Source organism: Micropterus salmoides, unplaced genomic scaffold (assembly GCF_014851395.1).
Source record: "Micropterus salmoides isolate LMB-PRFRI ecotype aquatic unplaced genomic scaffold, ASM1485139v1 Ms_hic_scaffold_14, whole genome shotgun sequence".
NCBI classification, from domain to species: Eukaryota; Metazoa; Chordata; class Actinopteri; order Centrarchiformes; family Centrarchidae; genus Micropterus; species Micropterus salmoides.
This window is the reverse complement of record NW_024040485.1, coordinates 33,229,158-33,243,619: the sequence shown is the minus strand read 5'-3', so window position 1 is coordinate 33,243,619 and position 14,462 is coordinate 33,229,158. Positions and strand designations below refer to the sequence as shown.

The 14,462-nt window shown below is 47.9% G+C and overlaps 1 protein-coding gene across 1 annotated transcript in view; it reads right to left on the bottom strand.

The window, feature by feature from the left end:
• Positions 1-14,462, bottom strand: part of si:dkey-181m9.8 (E3 ubiquitin-protein ligase RNF31) — a 41,808-nt gene that overhangs the window by 24,510 nt on the left and 2,836 nt on the right. Inside the window, exons 2-13 of the mRNA XM_038719107.1 lie at positions 13,502-13,592; positions 13,285-13,350; positions 10,845-11,011; positions 8,398-8,528; positions 8,258-8,322; positions 8,024-8,170; positions 4,859-5,100; positions 4,467-4,649; positions 3,789-3,971; positions 2,509-2,607; positions 2,023-2,112; positions 1,807-1,912 (exon numbers count right to left, since the gene is read on the bottom strand). Coding sequence (XP_038575035.1) covers positions 1,807-1,912; positions 2,023-2,112; positions 2,509-2,607; positions 3,789-3,971; positions 4,467-4,649; positions 4,859-5,100; positions 8,024-8,170; positions 8,258-8,322; positions 8,398-8,528; positions 10,845-11,011; positions 13,285-13,350; positions 13,502-13,592 — 1,570 coding nt within the window. The remainder of the gene's footprint in view (positions 1-1,806; positions 1,913-2,022; positions 2,113-2,508; positions 2,608-3,788; positions 3,972-4,466; positions 4,650-4,858; positions 5,101-8,023; positions 8,171-8,257; positions 8,323-8,397; positions 8,529-10,844; positions 11,012-13,284; positions 13,351-13,501; positions 13,593-14,462) is intronic.

The window sequence follows — 14,462 nt, the reverse complement described above, 5'->3', positions numbered from 1 at the left end:
GTAAAATACAATAAAATAAAAGGGATAAAATAAAGTCAAATAAGATCGGGAAAGGCTCTCCTATAAAAGTATGTTTTAAGAAGGGACTTAAAAGAGTTCACTGACTCAGCCGACCTGATTTCCTCGGGCAGGCTGTTCCAGAGCCTCGGGGCCCTGACAGCAAACGCTCTGTCCCCTTTAGTTTTCAGTCGAGACTCTGGAACAGACAACAGACCTCTGCCCGAGGATCTCAAGGTACGTGCTGGTGCGTAACTACATCATGAAGCTGAAATACCTACATCACAATGCTGAAATAACTACATCCTGACCCAGAAATAACTACATCATGAAGCTGAAAAACCTACATCACGATGCTGAAATAACTACATCCTGACCCAGAAATAACTACATCATGAAGCTGAAATACCTACATCACAATGCTGAAATAACTACATCCTAACGCAGAAATAACTGCATCATAGCTACATCATGAAGCTGAAAAACCTACATCACGATGCTGAAATAACTAAATCCCGACACTGAAATAACTACATCCTGATGATGACATAACTACATCCTGATGCTGAAATAACTACATCACGATGCTGAAATAACTACATCCTGACGCAGAAATAACTACATCATAACTACATCATGAAGCTGAAAAACCTACATCACGATGCTGAAATAACTACATCCTGACCCTGAAATAACTACATCATGAAGCTGAAATACCTACATCATGATGCTGAAATAACTACATCCTGACACAGAAATAACTACATCATGAAGCTGAAATACCTACATCCTGACGCAGAAATAACTACATCCTGACGCAGAAATAACTACATCATAACTACATCATGAAGCTGAAATACCTACATCACGATGCTGAAGTAACTACATCCTGACCCTGAAATAACTACATCATAACTGAAAGTTGAAAAACCTACATCCTGATGCTGAAATAACTACATCCTGACGCTGAAATAACTACATCCTGACGCCGATATAAATATATCATAACTACATCATGAAGCTGAAAAACCTATATCACAATGCTGAAATAACTACATCATAACTGAAAGTTGAAAAACCTACATCACGATGCTGAAATAACTACATCATGAAGCTGAAATACCTACATCACGATGCTGAAATAACTACATCCTGACGCAGAAATAACTACATCATAACTACATCATGAAGCTAAAATACCTACATCACAATGCTGAAATAACTACATCCTGACGCAGAAATAACTACATCATAACTACATCATGAAGCTGAAAAACGTACATCACGATGCTGAAATAACTACATCCTGACGCAGAAATAACTACATCATGAAGCTGAAAAACCTACATCACGATGCTGAAATAACTACATTACGGAACTGAAATAATTACATCACGACGCTGAAATAACCCCCCTTCTCCCCCATCTACTGTTAGTATTGTGTAAATTCATAGTAATCTTTCAGTTTTTTCAGACAAAGTTTAGTTTGCTTTGGGTTACTCTGAAGTGTTCCTCACATACTGCACAGGAAGTAGCTCAGCAACCTGTAGTAAAATGACTGCACAGTGGCCAGCAGAGGGCGGTGCCTCCCTGCTAATGGATGAACAGGGTGAACAAGAGTATCTTTATGCTATTAATTTTATGATCCCATGCAGTGGCTCACTACTTCAGTGAGTCCAGCACACATACAGCCCTCACTAAACACACACCAGCTAACAGTGACTACAGGCAGCAGAGGCCCTTTCCCACCCTGTTCCAGGTCCTGGTGTTAGGAGGACCCCCTTTCAGGTCCTGGTGGTGTGTTCGTACCGATGCTGTTGTAGCTGAGCAGGGAGGTGTTGTGGTGGTCTGGCTGGTTCTGCTGCTGCCAGACTCTGAACTGGTCACAGGAGAGTCCCTGATGTTGGGGAGACCACTGCAGGAACAAACAGGCGGTTCTCAGGTTCATGTTACTGACAGTGTGACTGTGCGTAGAACCCGGTTCAGTCGGGTCCAGGAGACTCATGTAGTGTGTGTGTGTCTTACAGGTGATCTGCACTGACAGCAGGTACTCTTCTTACAGCTGGGGCAGTCCATCCTCAACCTGTCGGCTTCATGAAGCATGCCGAACGAACACTGAAACACAGGTGGAGACAAGTGGAGACAGGTTAGGGTCAGACAGGTGTGCTGAGCAGCAGAATCACTGCGGGGGGCCCGGTTCACACCTGGTATCAACATGCGATCTGTATCCAGTCAGTGGGTCTCTGCACTCACACCTGGTGTGAAAACTGAGCAGGTCTCAGGTGAAGCAGACCAACAGATGTGATGCTCTTCTTGAGGTGACGCTGTACAGGTGTCATTTACAACTGCTGAGATCTGATCACGTTACCAAGACCACCTCCAAATGGGGACTGACTGAACCCATTCTGGTCCCAATGTCTTCTGCTGCATTTACGCCTCCATTAACATGTTGTCCCTGATCCAGATCACATGTTAATACCAGGCTTCTGAGGTCCTGATCCAGTCTCTTACATGAGCACACCAGCTGAAGTTGGGCATCTCCTGCAGAGCCCGGTCTCTGAGTTTCCTCTGGAAGAGTTCGTGGATCTGAGGAGGCAGGAAGTGACGGATCTGCACGCAAACAACAGATTCTCTGAGCCAAAGATACAGAACCAGGACACAAAGACATGACGGTATTTCTTCAGCCATGGTCGCCAGCTAGCAGTCGCTGCAGCAGCCCCCCGTTAAACAGGCTGCAGTGACTGACTCGTCCTCACGCAGAGATTAGTAATAGCCACTAGCTGTTAACATGCTAACTGCAGGAGGAGCTAGAGCTCCTTAGCTAAATGACAGCTAACGTTAGCATGCTAATATCTGAAGAGTGAAGGTGGTCACACGGAGCGCGCTCCACACTCTGCCCTGAAACTTGAAGCTGTTTAATAAATTATAATTATTTTATTTTGGTGGAATAAAATTTAACAGCTCAAACTACAAAACAAGAAAATGAAACTGTCAGTTTATCAAATATTTACCCGCTCACATGAACACAGACCTATAAGTGAACGCAGATAAAACAGTGAACTTTAATAAACAGTGAAGCTCTTATTGTGAAAGTTACATTACAGCTCGTGACTTCCTGTTAGTCACTTGCTCTTCATTGGAGGGTTAAGTTTAGGGCGCCGCAGATTTACACGTTACTTCAGTCTGTAATGGCTGAGAGGATAGAGTTACTGAAAACTTTTGAAGAGCTGGTTCAACCCAGAGTCCTGATCCTGGATCAGTCAAACTGATCTGGGTCACATGTTACAGTGTGTCTGATATTTTAATTTGTTATTAGATTAGATATTAGATTTGTTTCTTCTGGCTGTGAGACACCCAAAGGTTTTAGGATTTCTGTGTTTATGGTTCAGGACGGTCCATATCAGGTTCAGAGATTATTGTGGGTAACAGCTCAGTTCTGGTCCAGTGAGAACTCGACCCTGCAGGAGAAAAAACATCCATTCATTTGTTTTATTTCAGGATCACTTTCACCACAATCCAAAAAATTCAGACACTTTGGAATTGTGTGGTTGAAAGCTGTTTGCCTTTCCGCCCCCGTGAGCAGCTGCTCACCTGCTCACCTGCCCTGAGTCAACGGCCACGCCACCTCTCACTTCACACAACCAGACCCCTGATCACATGGTTCAGCACAATCATTAATAAATAAATACAGCAAATCTGCATTATGGCTTCAACACTGGTTTCAAAATGTTTTCACTGCCATCTTTTATTTATTCGCAGCATTTACAGTAAGTGACTTCTGACGTCCTCACCTGTGTGTCCAGCAGGTTGAAGTAGTCCATGGACTCCTCCATCCCTCCCTGACCTCTGACCTCAGGTCGGCCACACTGAGGACAAACCAGTTGATCGATACTTTTCTCTTTAATGGCTGACGAGAAAAACGTCTTAAAACACGTCTGACACAGAAAACAGGAGCAGTGAGTCATGGTGATGATCTACAGGAAATGCAGACAGAGAAGAAGAAGAAACAGGAGCAGTGAGTCATGAGGTGCGTTTGACTTCATGCAGCGCTGCGCAGCGCTGACTAAACATGATGCCTGCTGGACTTAAAATAAGGCATGCTGGTTAGAAATCGTGCCCAACTTTTGCCAGCGCTGCAAAACATCACCATGTCACATGAGGGCGATCGCAGCTACTTTTCTCCGGCTGCACAAAGATGGAACCACCATTTGCCTGATCTCGAGGTCAGTCGTTGTTCTCAGCTCACAGTGAGCTCACACAGGTAGAATGTGTCTGACTTTACGGCGCCATTTTTATACCCCGCCCCTGCAGTCGCCCTCAGCTCATGTTAGACCATCAAGTCGGTGAAAGTCAGCCGCAGTCAACTCCAACACACCTAGTGAGTCATGGTGATGATCTACAGGAAATACAGACCGAGAAGAAGAAACAGGCTGCCTGGTCTCTGATTGGTCACATGATGCATCTTTCACCTTGCTGAAGGACACCTGCTCTTGACAGATGGGGCAGCTGTAAGTCAGAAACTTGAGGGCTGATGGGAAATCTCTGTTGAGTTGGACAGCCTCCATCACATCAGTGGGGCTGAAGCTCCTCCCCTCCATGGTCATCAGAGACAGGAATATAGCGGCCTGGTTTGGAGGAAGACGAGCCGCCATCTGAAGGAGGAAGAGAGAGTTGATGGTTATGATACCAGCCCAGCGTGTCAGGAACTCAAGACAGCTGGTATCAAACACACGGGTTTGGACGCAGCTGTCTTGTCGTGGAAACAAGATCAAGACTGACTGGGGGTCAGGTCTCGGCCGGGTCTGAACAAGGCAAAACTGAGACCTGCCGAGACCCACTGAGACCCTGTTGTCCACCTCACCTTCATATGGTCCACTCCAGCTGCCGGTTGTGACGGAAGTCTCTGTGTACTGAGGCCCTGTTGCAGTCCAGCTGCTGGCCCAGATCCCGGAATCAGAACCACACATCCTGCCATATGTTTGCCTTTGGCAGCTTCTGATTGGACCGTACGCACAGGTGAGTCAGCCCGCTGGTCTCTGCTGGACTCCCTGTCGAGCCTCAGAGTTCCCATCATCCTGCTAAGAGGGTCTGTAGGGGGGACACCTGCAAAGACAAGACTATTAACAGTGTAAGAGACCAGAGGACCAACACTGGATTTCTGTGTTTGTACACAGTTAGTGTTTGTGTGAACATGGCGGCCTGGTTGGAGTCAAGTTCAGGGCCATAATTATTGTGCCAGTCTGCCCCTGGCTGAGGGAGTTTACATGGCTTACATTTAGCACAGACACCATGAACAGGATCTGCTGAACTAGATCCACAACATGCAGGTAATACATTACTGAGTCAGCTGGAACCGAACAGTTTAGATACGACAGCTGGAACCGAACAGTTTAAAGACAACAGCTGGAACTGAAAAGTTTAAACACGACAGCTGGAACCAAAAAGTTTAAATAGGACAGCTGGAACTGAACAAACACAACAGCTGGAACCGAAAAGTTAAAACACGACAGCTGGAACCGAACAGTTTAAACACGACAGCTGGAACAGTTCAAACGTGACAGCTGGAACCGAAAAGTTAAAACACGACAGCTGGAACCGAACAGTTTAAACACGACAGCTGGAACAGTTCAAACGTGACAGCTGGAACCGAAAAGTTAAAACGCGAAAGCTGGAACAGTTTAAAGACAACAGCTGGAACCGAACAGTTTAAACGTGACAGCTGGAACCGAACAGTTTAAACACGACAGCTGGAACAGTTCAAACGTGACAGCTGGAACCGAAAAGTTAAAACGCGAAAGCTGGAACAGTTTAAAGACAACAGCTGGAACCGAACAGTTTAAATATGACAGCTGGAACCGAACAGTTTAAACACGACAGCTGGAACAGTTCAAACGTGACAGCTGGAACCGAAAAGTTAAAACGCGAAAGCTGGAACAGTTCAAACGTGACAGCTGGAACCGAAAAGTTAAAACGCGAAAGCTGGAACAGTTTAAAGACAACAGCTGGAACCGAACAGTTTAAACGTGACAGCTGGAACCGAACAGTTTAAACACGACAGCTGGAACAGTTCAAACGTGACAGCTGGAACCGAAAAGTTAAAACACGACAGCTGGAACCGAACAGTTTAAACACGACAGCTGGAACAGTTCAAACGTGACAGCTGGAACCGAAAAGTTAAAACGCGAAAGCTGGAACAGTTTAAAGACAACAGCTGGAACCGAACAGTTTAAACGTGACAGCTGGAACCGAACAGTTTAAACACGACAGCTGGAACAGTTCAAACGTGACAGCTGGAACCGAAAAGTTAAAACACGACAGCTGGAACCGAACAGTTTAAACACGACAGCTGGAACAGTTCAAACGTGACAGCTGGAACCGAAAAGTTAAAACAGTTTAAATATGACAGATGGAACTGAAGAGTTTAAACACGACAGCTGGGAACCGAACAGTTTAAATATGACAGATGGAACTGAAGAGTTTATATGCACCAGCTCGAACCGAACAGTTTAAACGTGACAGCTGGAACCGAACAGTTTAAATACGACAGCTGGAACAGTTTAAACGTGACAGCTGGAACCGAACAGTTTAAATATGACAGATGGAACTGAAGAGTTTATATGCACCAGCTCGAACTGAACAGTTTAAATACGACAGCTGGAACAGTTTAAACGTGACAGCTGGACCGAACAGTTTAAACGTGACAGCTGGAACCGAACAGTTTAAACACGACAGCTGGGAACCGAACAGTTTAAACACGACAGCTGGGAACCGAACAGTTTAAACACGACAGCTGGGAACCGAACAGTTTAAATATGACAGATGGAACTGAAGAGTTTATATGCACCAGCTGGAACCGAACAGTTTAAACACGACAGCTGGAACAGTTCAAACGTGACAGCTGGAACCGAACAGTTTAAACACGACAGCTGGGAACCGAACAGTTTAAATATGACAGATGGAACTGAAGAGTTTATATGCACCAGCTCGAACTGAACAGTTTAAATACGACAGCTGGAACAGTTTAAACGTGACAGCTGGAACCGAACAGTTTAAACGTGACAGCTGGAACCGAACAGTTTAAACACGACAGCTGGGAACCGAACAGTTTAAACACGACAGCTGGGAACCGAACAGTTTAAACACGACAGCTGGGAACCGAACAGTTTAAATATGACAGATGGAACTGAAGAGTTTATATGCACCAGCTGGAACCGAACAGTTTAAACACGACAGCTGGAACAGTTCAAACGTGACAGCTGGAACCGAACAGTTTAAACACGACAGCTGGGAACCGAACAGTTTAAATATGACAGATGGAACTGAAGAGTTTATATGCACCAGCTGGAACCGAACAGTTTAAACACGACAGCTGGAACAGTTTAAACGTGACAGCTGGAACCGAACAGTTTAAACACGACAGCTGGGAACTGAACAGTTTAAATATGTCAGATGGAACTGAAGAGTTTATATGCACCAGCTGGAACTGAACAGTTTAAACACGACAGCTGGAACAGTTCAAACGTGACAGCTGGAACCGAACAGTTAAAACGCGAGAGCTGGAACAGTTTAGACACGACAGCTGGAACAGTTTAAACATAACAGCTGGAACTGAACAGTTTAAACAAAACAGATGGAACCGAACTGTTTAAACACGACAGCTGGGAACTGAACAGTTTAAATATGACAGATGGAACTGAAGAGTTTAAACACGACAGCTGGAACAGTTCAAACGTGACAGCTGGAACCGAACAGTTAAAACGCGAGAGCTGGAACAGTTTAGACACGACAGCTGGAACAGTTTAAACATAACAGCTGGAACTGAACAGTTTAAACAAAACAGATGGAACCGAACTGTTTAAACGCGAGAGCTGGAACAGTTTAAGCACAACAGCTAGAACTGAAGATGTTTAAACGTGACAGCTGGAATTGAACAGTCTCTCTCCCTCCCTTTTACCTCCCCAGGTGACGGAGCGAACATGCACAGTGTCGTGTGACCTGTGGCAGCACAGGTGCTTCCTGGTCTCACCTGAGGAGGAGGAGCAGCTCAGAAAGGGGTTGCTGTGGTTATTGGAGGAGGAAGATGAAGGAGGAGGAGCACTGAAGTCGATCCCCAGCAACTCCTCGGTATACGACCTCCTCACCCTCACCTCCCTGCTCTGCTCCCACTGGATGGCTGCAACAAAGGGGGAGGGGCTTCATCAGCTGACGTCATGCTAAAACACTAACAAAAGCACAACACGTAGCTGTGGAAGGAGTTTACCTTTTGGTCCAGACGGGTGAGAACAAGTGAGGGGGAGACGCTGGCTGAGCGGAGAGGAGGAGGTGCTACAAGAGGAGAAAACTTTTCATGTGTTCACTGAGATCAGGAGGTCAGACATCAGCTCACTTATCGATTATTACCTTCCAGCTGACTGTGACACCTGCACACCTGCAGGGGGCGGGGTTTGTACGGGACACCTGGCATAAAGGGGCGTATCCTTCTGGAAGGCCCGCCTCATCTCTGACACAAGCAGCAACAGGTTGGACCCACCCTGACAGGAAGTGACATAGACACCATGATCAACATTATTCTCATCCAGGAGGTCTGGATCCAGCTAACTACCCCTCCTTAAACTGCCTCCTGGTCCAGGAGGTCTGGATCCAGCTAACTACCCCTCCTTAAACTGCCTCCTGGTCCAGGAGGTCTAGATCCATCTAACTACCCTTCCAGAAGCTGCCTCCTGGTCCAGGAGGTCTGGAACCAGGTAAGTTACCCTTCCAGAAGCTGCCTCATGGTCCAGGAGGTCCGGATCCATCTAACTACCCTTCCAGAAGCTGCCTCATGGTCCAGGAGGTCCGGATCCATCTAACTACCCTTCCAGAAGCTGCCTCCTGGTCCAGGAGGTCTGGAACCAGGTAAGTTACCCTTCCAGAAGCTGCCTCATGGTCCAGGAGGTCCGGATCCATCTAACTACCCTTCCAGAAGCTGCCTCATGGTCCAGGAGGTCCGGATCCATCTAACTACCCTTCCAGAAGCTGCCTCCTGGTCCAGGAGGTCTGGAACCAGGTAAGTTACCCTTCCAGAAGCTGCCTCCTGGTCCAAGAAGTCCGGATCCATCTAACTACCCCTCCAGAAACTGCCTCCTGGTCCAGGAGGTCCGGATCCATCTAACTACCCCTCCAGATACTGCTTCCATGTCCAGGACCAGGTGTGGTCACAGATGCAAGAACTCAGGTGTGGGAGGAGTTCAGAGAGGTCAGGTGAGTGTGGAAGCGGGAGACTATAGACCAGGGGTCGGCAAATAAGTCCGGCATCGGGCCAAATTTTTTTCAAGCCATTATATGGCGGGCCAGAACAAAGTCAAATTATTTCAAATCCTTGTATACTCATGTGCATGTTTAGCTCAGTAGGTAGGCTACTGTGCAGGACTCCCGTTAGGAAGATTGGAAGATCAATTCCAATTCACTGCGTATATTTTTTCCCCCTTTTTACTTGATTATAAAGGACACTTTTGCACATGCTCACAATAAGGCATGTGCTGCAGTGTGTGTGCGCCCGGCGTTTGATCCGCATTTGTGGACGCTTATTTTCATTTCCCTGAGGAAATTCTGGTTGCAAACTACGGGGGAGCCAGACATCAGCTCCCCTAAAAACATGATTTGTGATGTTTTGGGCATGCTTTATTGACATTAATCTTATCATAGATCATGTGGAGCGTCAGACTTAATCCTGCCAAAGGAAACTGACCGACCGCAGCGGGCCAGTCGCTCTGCGATCTCCTGTCCCTGGTCCGCCCCACTCCCTTTCCGGTCCCGACAAGCTGTGAACGGTTCGTGACCGTTGGCTGGATGAATATTATGCATGATCCATGCACTACTGCAACTGGGGGCTCTCCGCAGCGCCACGCTACTTTCTACATTCTTCCCAGAGGTGTGTGAAGCACGCCAGAGACGCTTTTGAATGTCCTTCAGAAGCTTTCAATAAACTCAACATAAAGCATTGCTCCAATAAACGTTCTCGTGCTTTTTTTTGCCACAATCACTTAAGAGGAAGTGATTGTGTGAGTAACTGTATCTGTCATGACTGAGATCTATTTCAGCACCAGGTATCAATTTATTTATTTTTTATTTTTCTGCCATCAAAGCAATCTGGCCACGGGCCGCCTATTGTCGACCACTGCTATATACCCTGTCGTACGGTGGAGGAAGCCCTGAACCCAGCAACTGAGACCTCCTTAGAGGCAGAGCTGGACGGTTCAGGAGAAGACCAACCAGGAAAGTCCACTGAGCCCAGCTGCACGGTTTTGGTTCGTCCTCTGACACTTTTAGGTCGCTACTGGGACACTACTGGGACTTCAGGACTGAGTGGAATTCACGATCCTGCAGTTGAGGGAGATCACAGCTCTGCAGAGTCACCAGGTGAGGATGAGGTTCATCCCGAGAGTCTGACAGTCGGGGAATTATCTGCGTCTCCCTGTTTACATGAGCGGGCTTCATGCCCCGCCCTTTAACCACAGCTGCCTATAATCAGGACACGCCCGAATCAATATCATGGAGACAGCACATTCTCCCGTCACGCCTGTTTTTATAATATCATGTATTATTAGTTTTCTAAAGAGGCCCCAGGACCTCATGGGGCTGCTGTCTGACTCTTCAGGATCTTATGCAGGTGGGGGCCAGTTCCTGTGGACTGATGGACCCAGGTGGTGGTTAAGCTGCTGAAGGGAGAGACCGGCTGACTGTTGGACCACAGACTCAGGAGGACTGATGTGGATTCTCTCCTGGTCCCCGACCAGCTGTTTACTCCGGTTCTGAGGTCCCCATGCTGACATCCCCTAACCAGACTGAGCGCTCTCATTGGATCTTACCTGAGTCCAGTTCGCCAGTCCGTCCAGGCTGATGTTACCGGAGGCGTCCACGCATGGGCAGGAGGGGTTTATCACCATGGAGCCAGAAGGACAGACGTAACAGCGAGGCCGGGACACAGGGTGGGTCTCATGGAGCCAGATACACACTGGGATATTATACTCACTTCCTGTAGAGACAAACATGACATCACAGTCACCGAAACCAGATCAGACCAGCAGGGCGCTTCACCCCTGACTGGGTCAGTCGGTTAGCTCGGTTCCTATGGGCTGTCGAACTCTGTGTTGACCCAACGACTGAACCGGGTCGGTCTCGTGGTCTTAATCCGCCTGTGATGTGAAGCCAGCTGATAACTGACTAACTCTGTTAGCATTAGGGGGAGAACGCCTGACCGATCCGATCGAGGACGATGTCTGGAGCTCCGTTGCAGTTTAGAGATGTTATGAAGATTAAGTAAACACTATAAAGCTTGACGGTTCCTTTTACTCCCCTTGACTTAATGCGGCTGAGGAGGTGTGCATAAGTTATTTGTATGGTTTTATGTTCTTTTTATATTACTGGATAGGCTAACTACAGCTACTAGCCGAGTTTCACGTAATTATTTGAAAATTCAACTTGAGGGAAAAATGCACCAGATTCTGGTCTTAACTGAGCCATTTATTGGAGAATGGAGCTCAGACATAATTTATTTTATTACATTAACTTTTTAATTTTATTGTTTGGAATTAAAACGCGTGTTTACCTTCAATCGCGGTTCTCTGTCGGACAGAACACTGGATTCCAGCTCGTACTTTACTGTGAAAGAAGTAAGCATAGCATAGCATAGCATAGCATAGCATAGCATAGCATAGCATAGCGCTGCTCGAGCCAGCTGTAGTGAACCAGATTAAAGACTGTGGGTTCGTGCAGCTGTAGTGAACCAGATTAAAGACTGTGGGTTCGTGCAGCTGTAGTGAACCAGATTAAAGACTGTGGGTTCGTGCAGCTGTAGTGAACCGGATTAAAGACACTGGGTTCGTGCAGCTGTAGTGAACCGGATTAAAGACACTGGGTTCGTGCAGCTGTAGTGAACCGGATTAAAGACTGTGGTATCGTGCAGCTGTAGTGAACCGGATTAAAGACACTGGGTTCGTGCAGCTGTAGTGAACCGGATTAAAGACACTGGGTTCGTGCAGCTGTAGTGAACCGGATTAAAGACTGTGGGTTCGTGCAGCTGTAGTGAACCGGATTAAAGACACTGGGTTCGTGCAGCTGTAGTGAACCGGATTAAAGACACTGGGTTCGTGCAGCTGTAGTGAACCGGATTAAAGACACTGGGTTCGTGCAGCTGTAGTGAACCGGATTAAAGACTGTGGGTTCGTGCAGCTGTAGTGAACCGGATTAAAGACTGTGGGTTCGTGCAGCTGTAGTGAACCGGATTAAAGACTGTGGGTTCGTGCAGCTGTAGTGAACCGGATTAAAGACTGTGGGTTCGTGCAGCTGTAGTGAACCGGATTAAAGACTGTGGGTTCGTGCAGCTGTAGTGAACCGGATTAAAGACACTGGGTTCGTGCAGCTGTAGTGAACCAGATTAAAGACTGTGGTATCGTGCAGCTGTAGTGAACCGGATTAAAGACTGTGGGTTCGTGCAGCTGTAGTGAACCGGCTTAAAGACACTGGGTTCGTGCAGCTGTAGTGAACCGGATTAAAGACACTGGGTTCGTGCAGCTGTAGTGAACCGGATTAAAGACACTGGGTTCGTGCAGCTGTAGTGAACCGGATTAAAGACTGTGGGTTCGTGCAGCTGTAGTGAACCGGATTAAAGACTGTGGGTTCGTGCAGCTGTAGTGAACCGGATTAAAGACTGTGGGTTCGTGCAGCTGTAGTGAACCGGATTAAAGACTGTGGGTTCGTGCAGCTGTAGTGAACCGGATTAAAGACTGTGGTATCGTGCAGCTGTAGTGAACCGGATTAAAGACTGTGGGTTCGTGCAGCTGTAGTGAACCGGCTTAAAGACACTGGGTTCGTGCAGCTGTAGTGAACCGGATTAAAGACACTGGGTTCGTGCAGCTGTAGTGAACCGGATTAAAGACACTGGGTTCGTGCAGCTGTAGTGAACCGGATTAAAGACTGTGGGTTCGTGCAGCTGTAGTGAACCGGATTAAAGACTGTGGGTTCGTGCAGCTGTAGTGAACCGGATTAAAGACTGTGGGTTCGTGCAGCTGTAGTGAACCGGATTAAAGACTGTGGTTCGTGCAGCTGTAGTGAACCGGATTAAAGACTGTGGTATCGTGCAGCTGTAGTGAACCGGATTAAAGACTGTGGGTTCGTGCAGCTGTAGTGAACCGGATTAAAGACACTGGGTTCGTGCAGCTGTAGTGAACCAGATTGAAAGTGGGTAACAAACTGAGGATGAAGCAGATGAAGTGGTGGATCAGCTGGTTCCTTTTCAGGGTCTCTCACCTTCATAGTGAACAGGTACGGTCCCGGCCAGGTAAACCAGCTTCTTCTTCTCTTTGTTTGGAAAACCTGCCGCAGGAGACAACACCACACCCTCAGCTTTATTGATCACTGATCATCAATAACGTACCAGTGATGTTTAGGGTTAACATGTCTAACCTGCAAAGTCTTACATGAGATGCTTTTATTGTGAAAGACAGACAGGAAGTGCTGAACTCACAGTAAAAATCCACATGGAGGCGCAGATCAGAGAAGGAGGAGCGTAGCCTCTTCACATCACTCAGGACCTCCACAGGGTAACTGTACTGACACTGGGGGGGAGGAAGGTAGAAGGAGCAGAGGAGCAGGAGGAGAGGGGGAAAGAAGGGGGAGAGGGGGAGGATGACGAGGAGAGGAGGAAAGAAGGGGAGAGGGGGAGGATGACGCGGAGGGAGAGGAAGGTAGAAGGAGCAGAGGGGGAGGATGACGAGGAGGGGAGGAAGTTAGAAGGAGCAGAGGAGCAGGAGGAGGGGAGAAAAGTAGGGGGAGAGGGGGAGGATGACGAGGAGGGAGAAGAAGGTAGAAGGAGCAGAGGAGCAGGAGGAGAGGGGGAAAGAAGGGGGAGAGGGGGAGGATGATGAGGAGGGGAGGAAAGAAGGGGCAGAGGGGGAGGATGACAAGGAGAGGAGGAAAGAAGGGGGAGAGGGGGAGGATGACGAAGAGGGGAGGAAAGAAGGGGGAGAGGGGGAGGATGACGATGAGGGGAGGAAAGTAGGGGGAGAGGGGGAGGATGACGCGGAGGGAGAAGAAGGTAGAAGGAGCAGAGGAGCAGGAGGAGGGGAGAAAAGTAGGGGGAGAGGGGGAGGATGACGAGGAGGGAGAAGAAGGTAGAAGGAGCAGAGGAGCAGGAGGAGAGGGGGAAAGAAGGGGGAGAGGGGGAGGATGAGAGGAGGGGGGAGGAAAGAAGGGGCAGAGGGGGAGGATGACAAGGAGAGGAGGAAAGAAGGGGGAGAGGGGGAGGATGACAAGGAGGGAGAGGAAGGTAGAAGGAGCAGAGGAGCAGGAGGAGGGGAGAAAAGTAGGGGGAGAGGGGGAGGATGACGAGGAGGGAGAAGAAGGTAGAAGGAGCAGAGGAGCAGGAGGAGAGGGGGAAAGAAGGGGGAGAGGGGGAGGAGGGGAGGAGGGGAGGAAAGAAGGGGCAG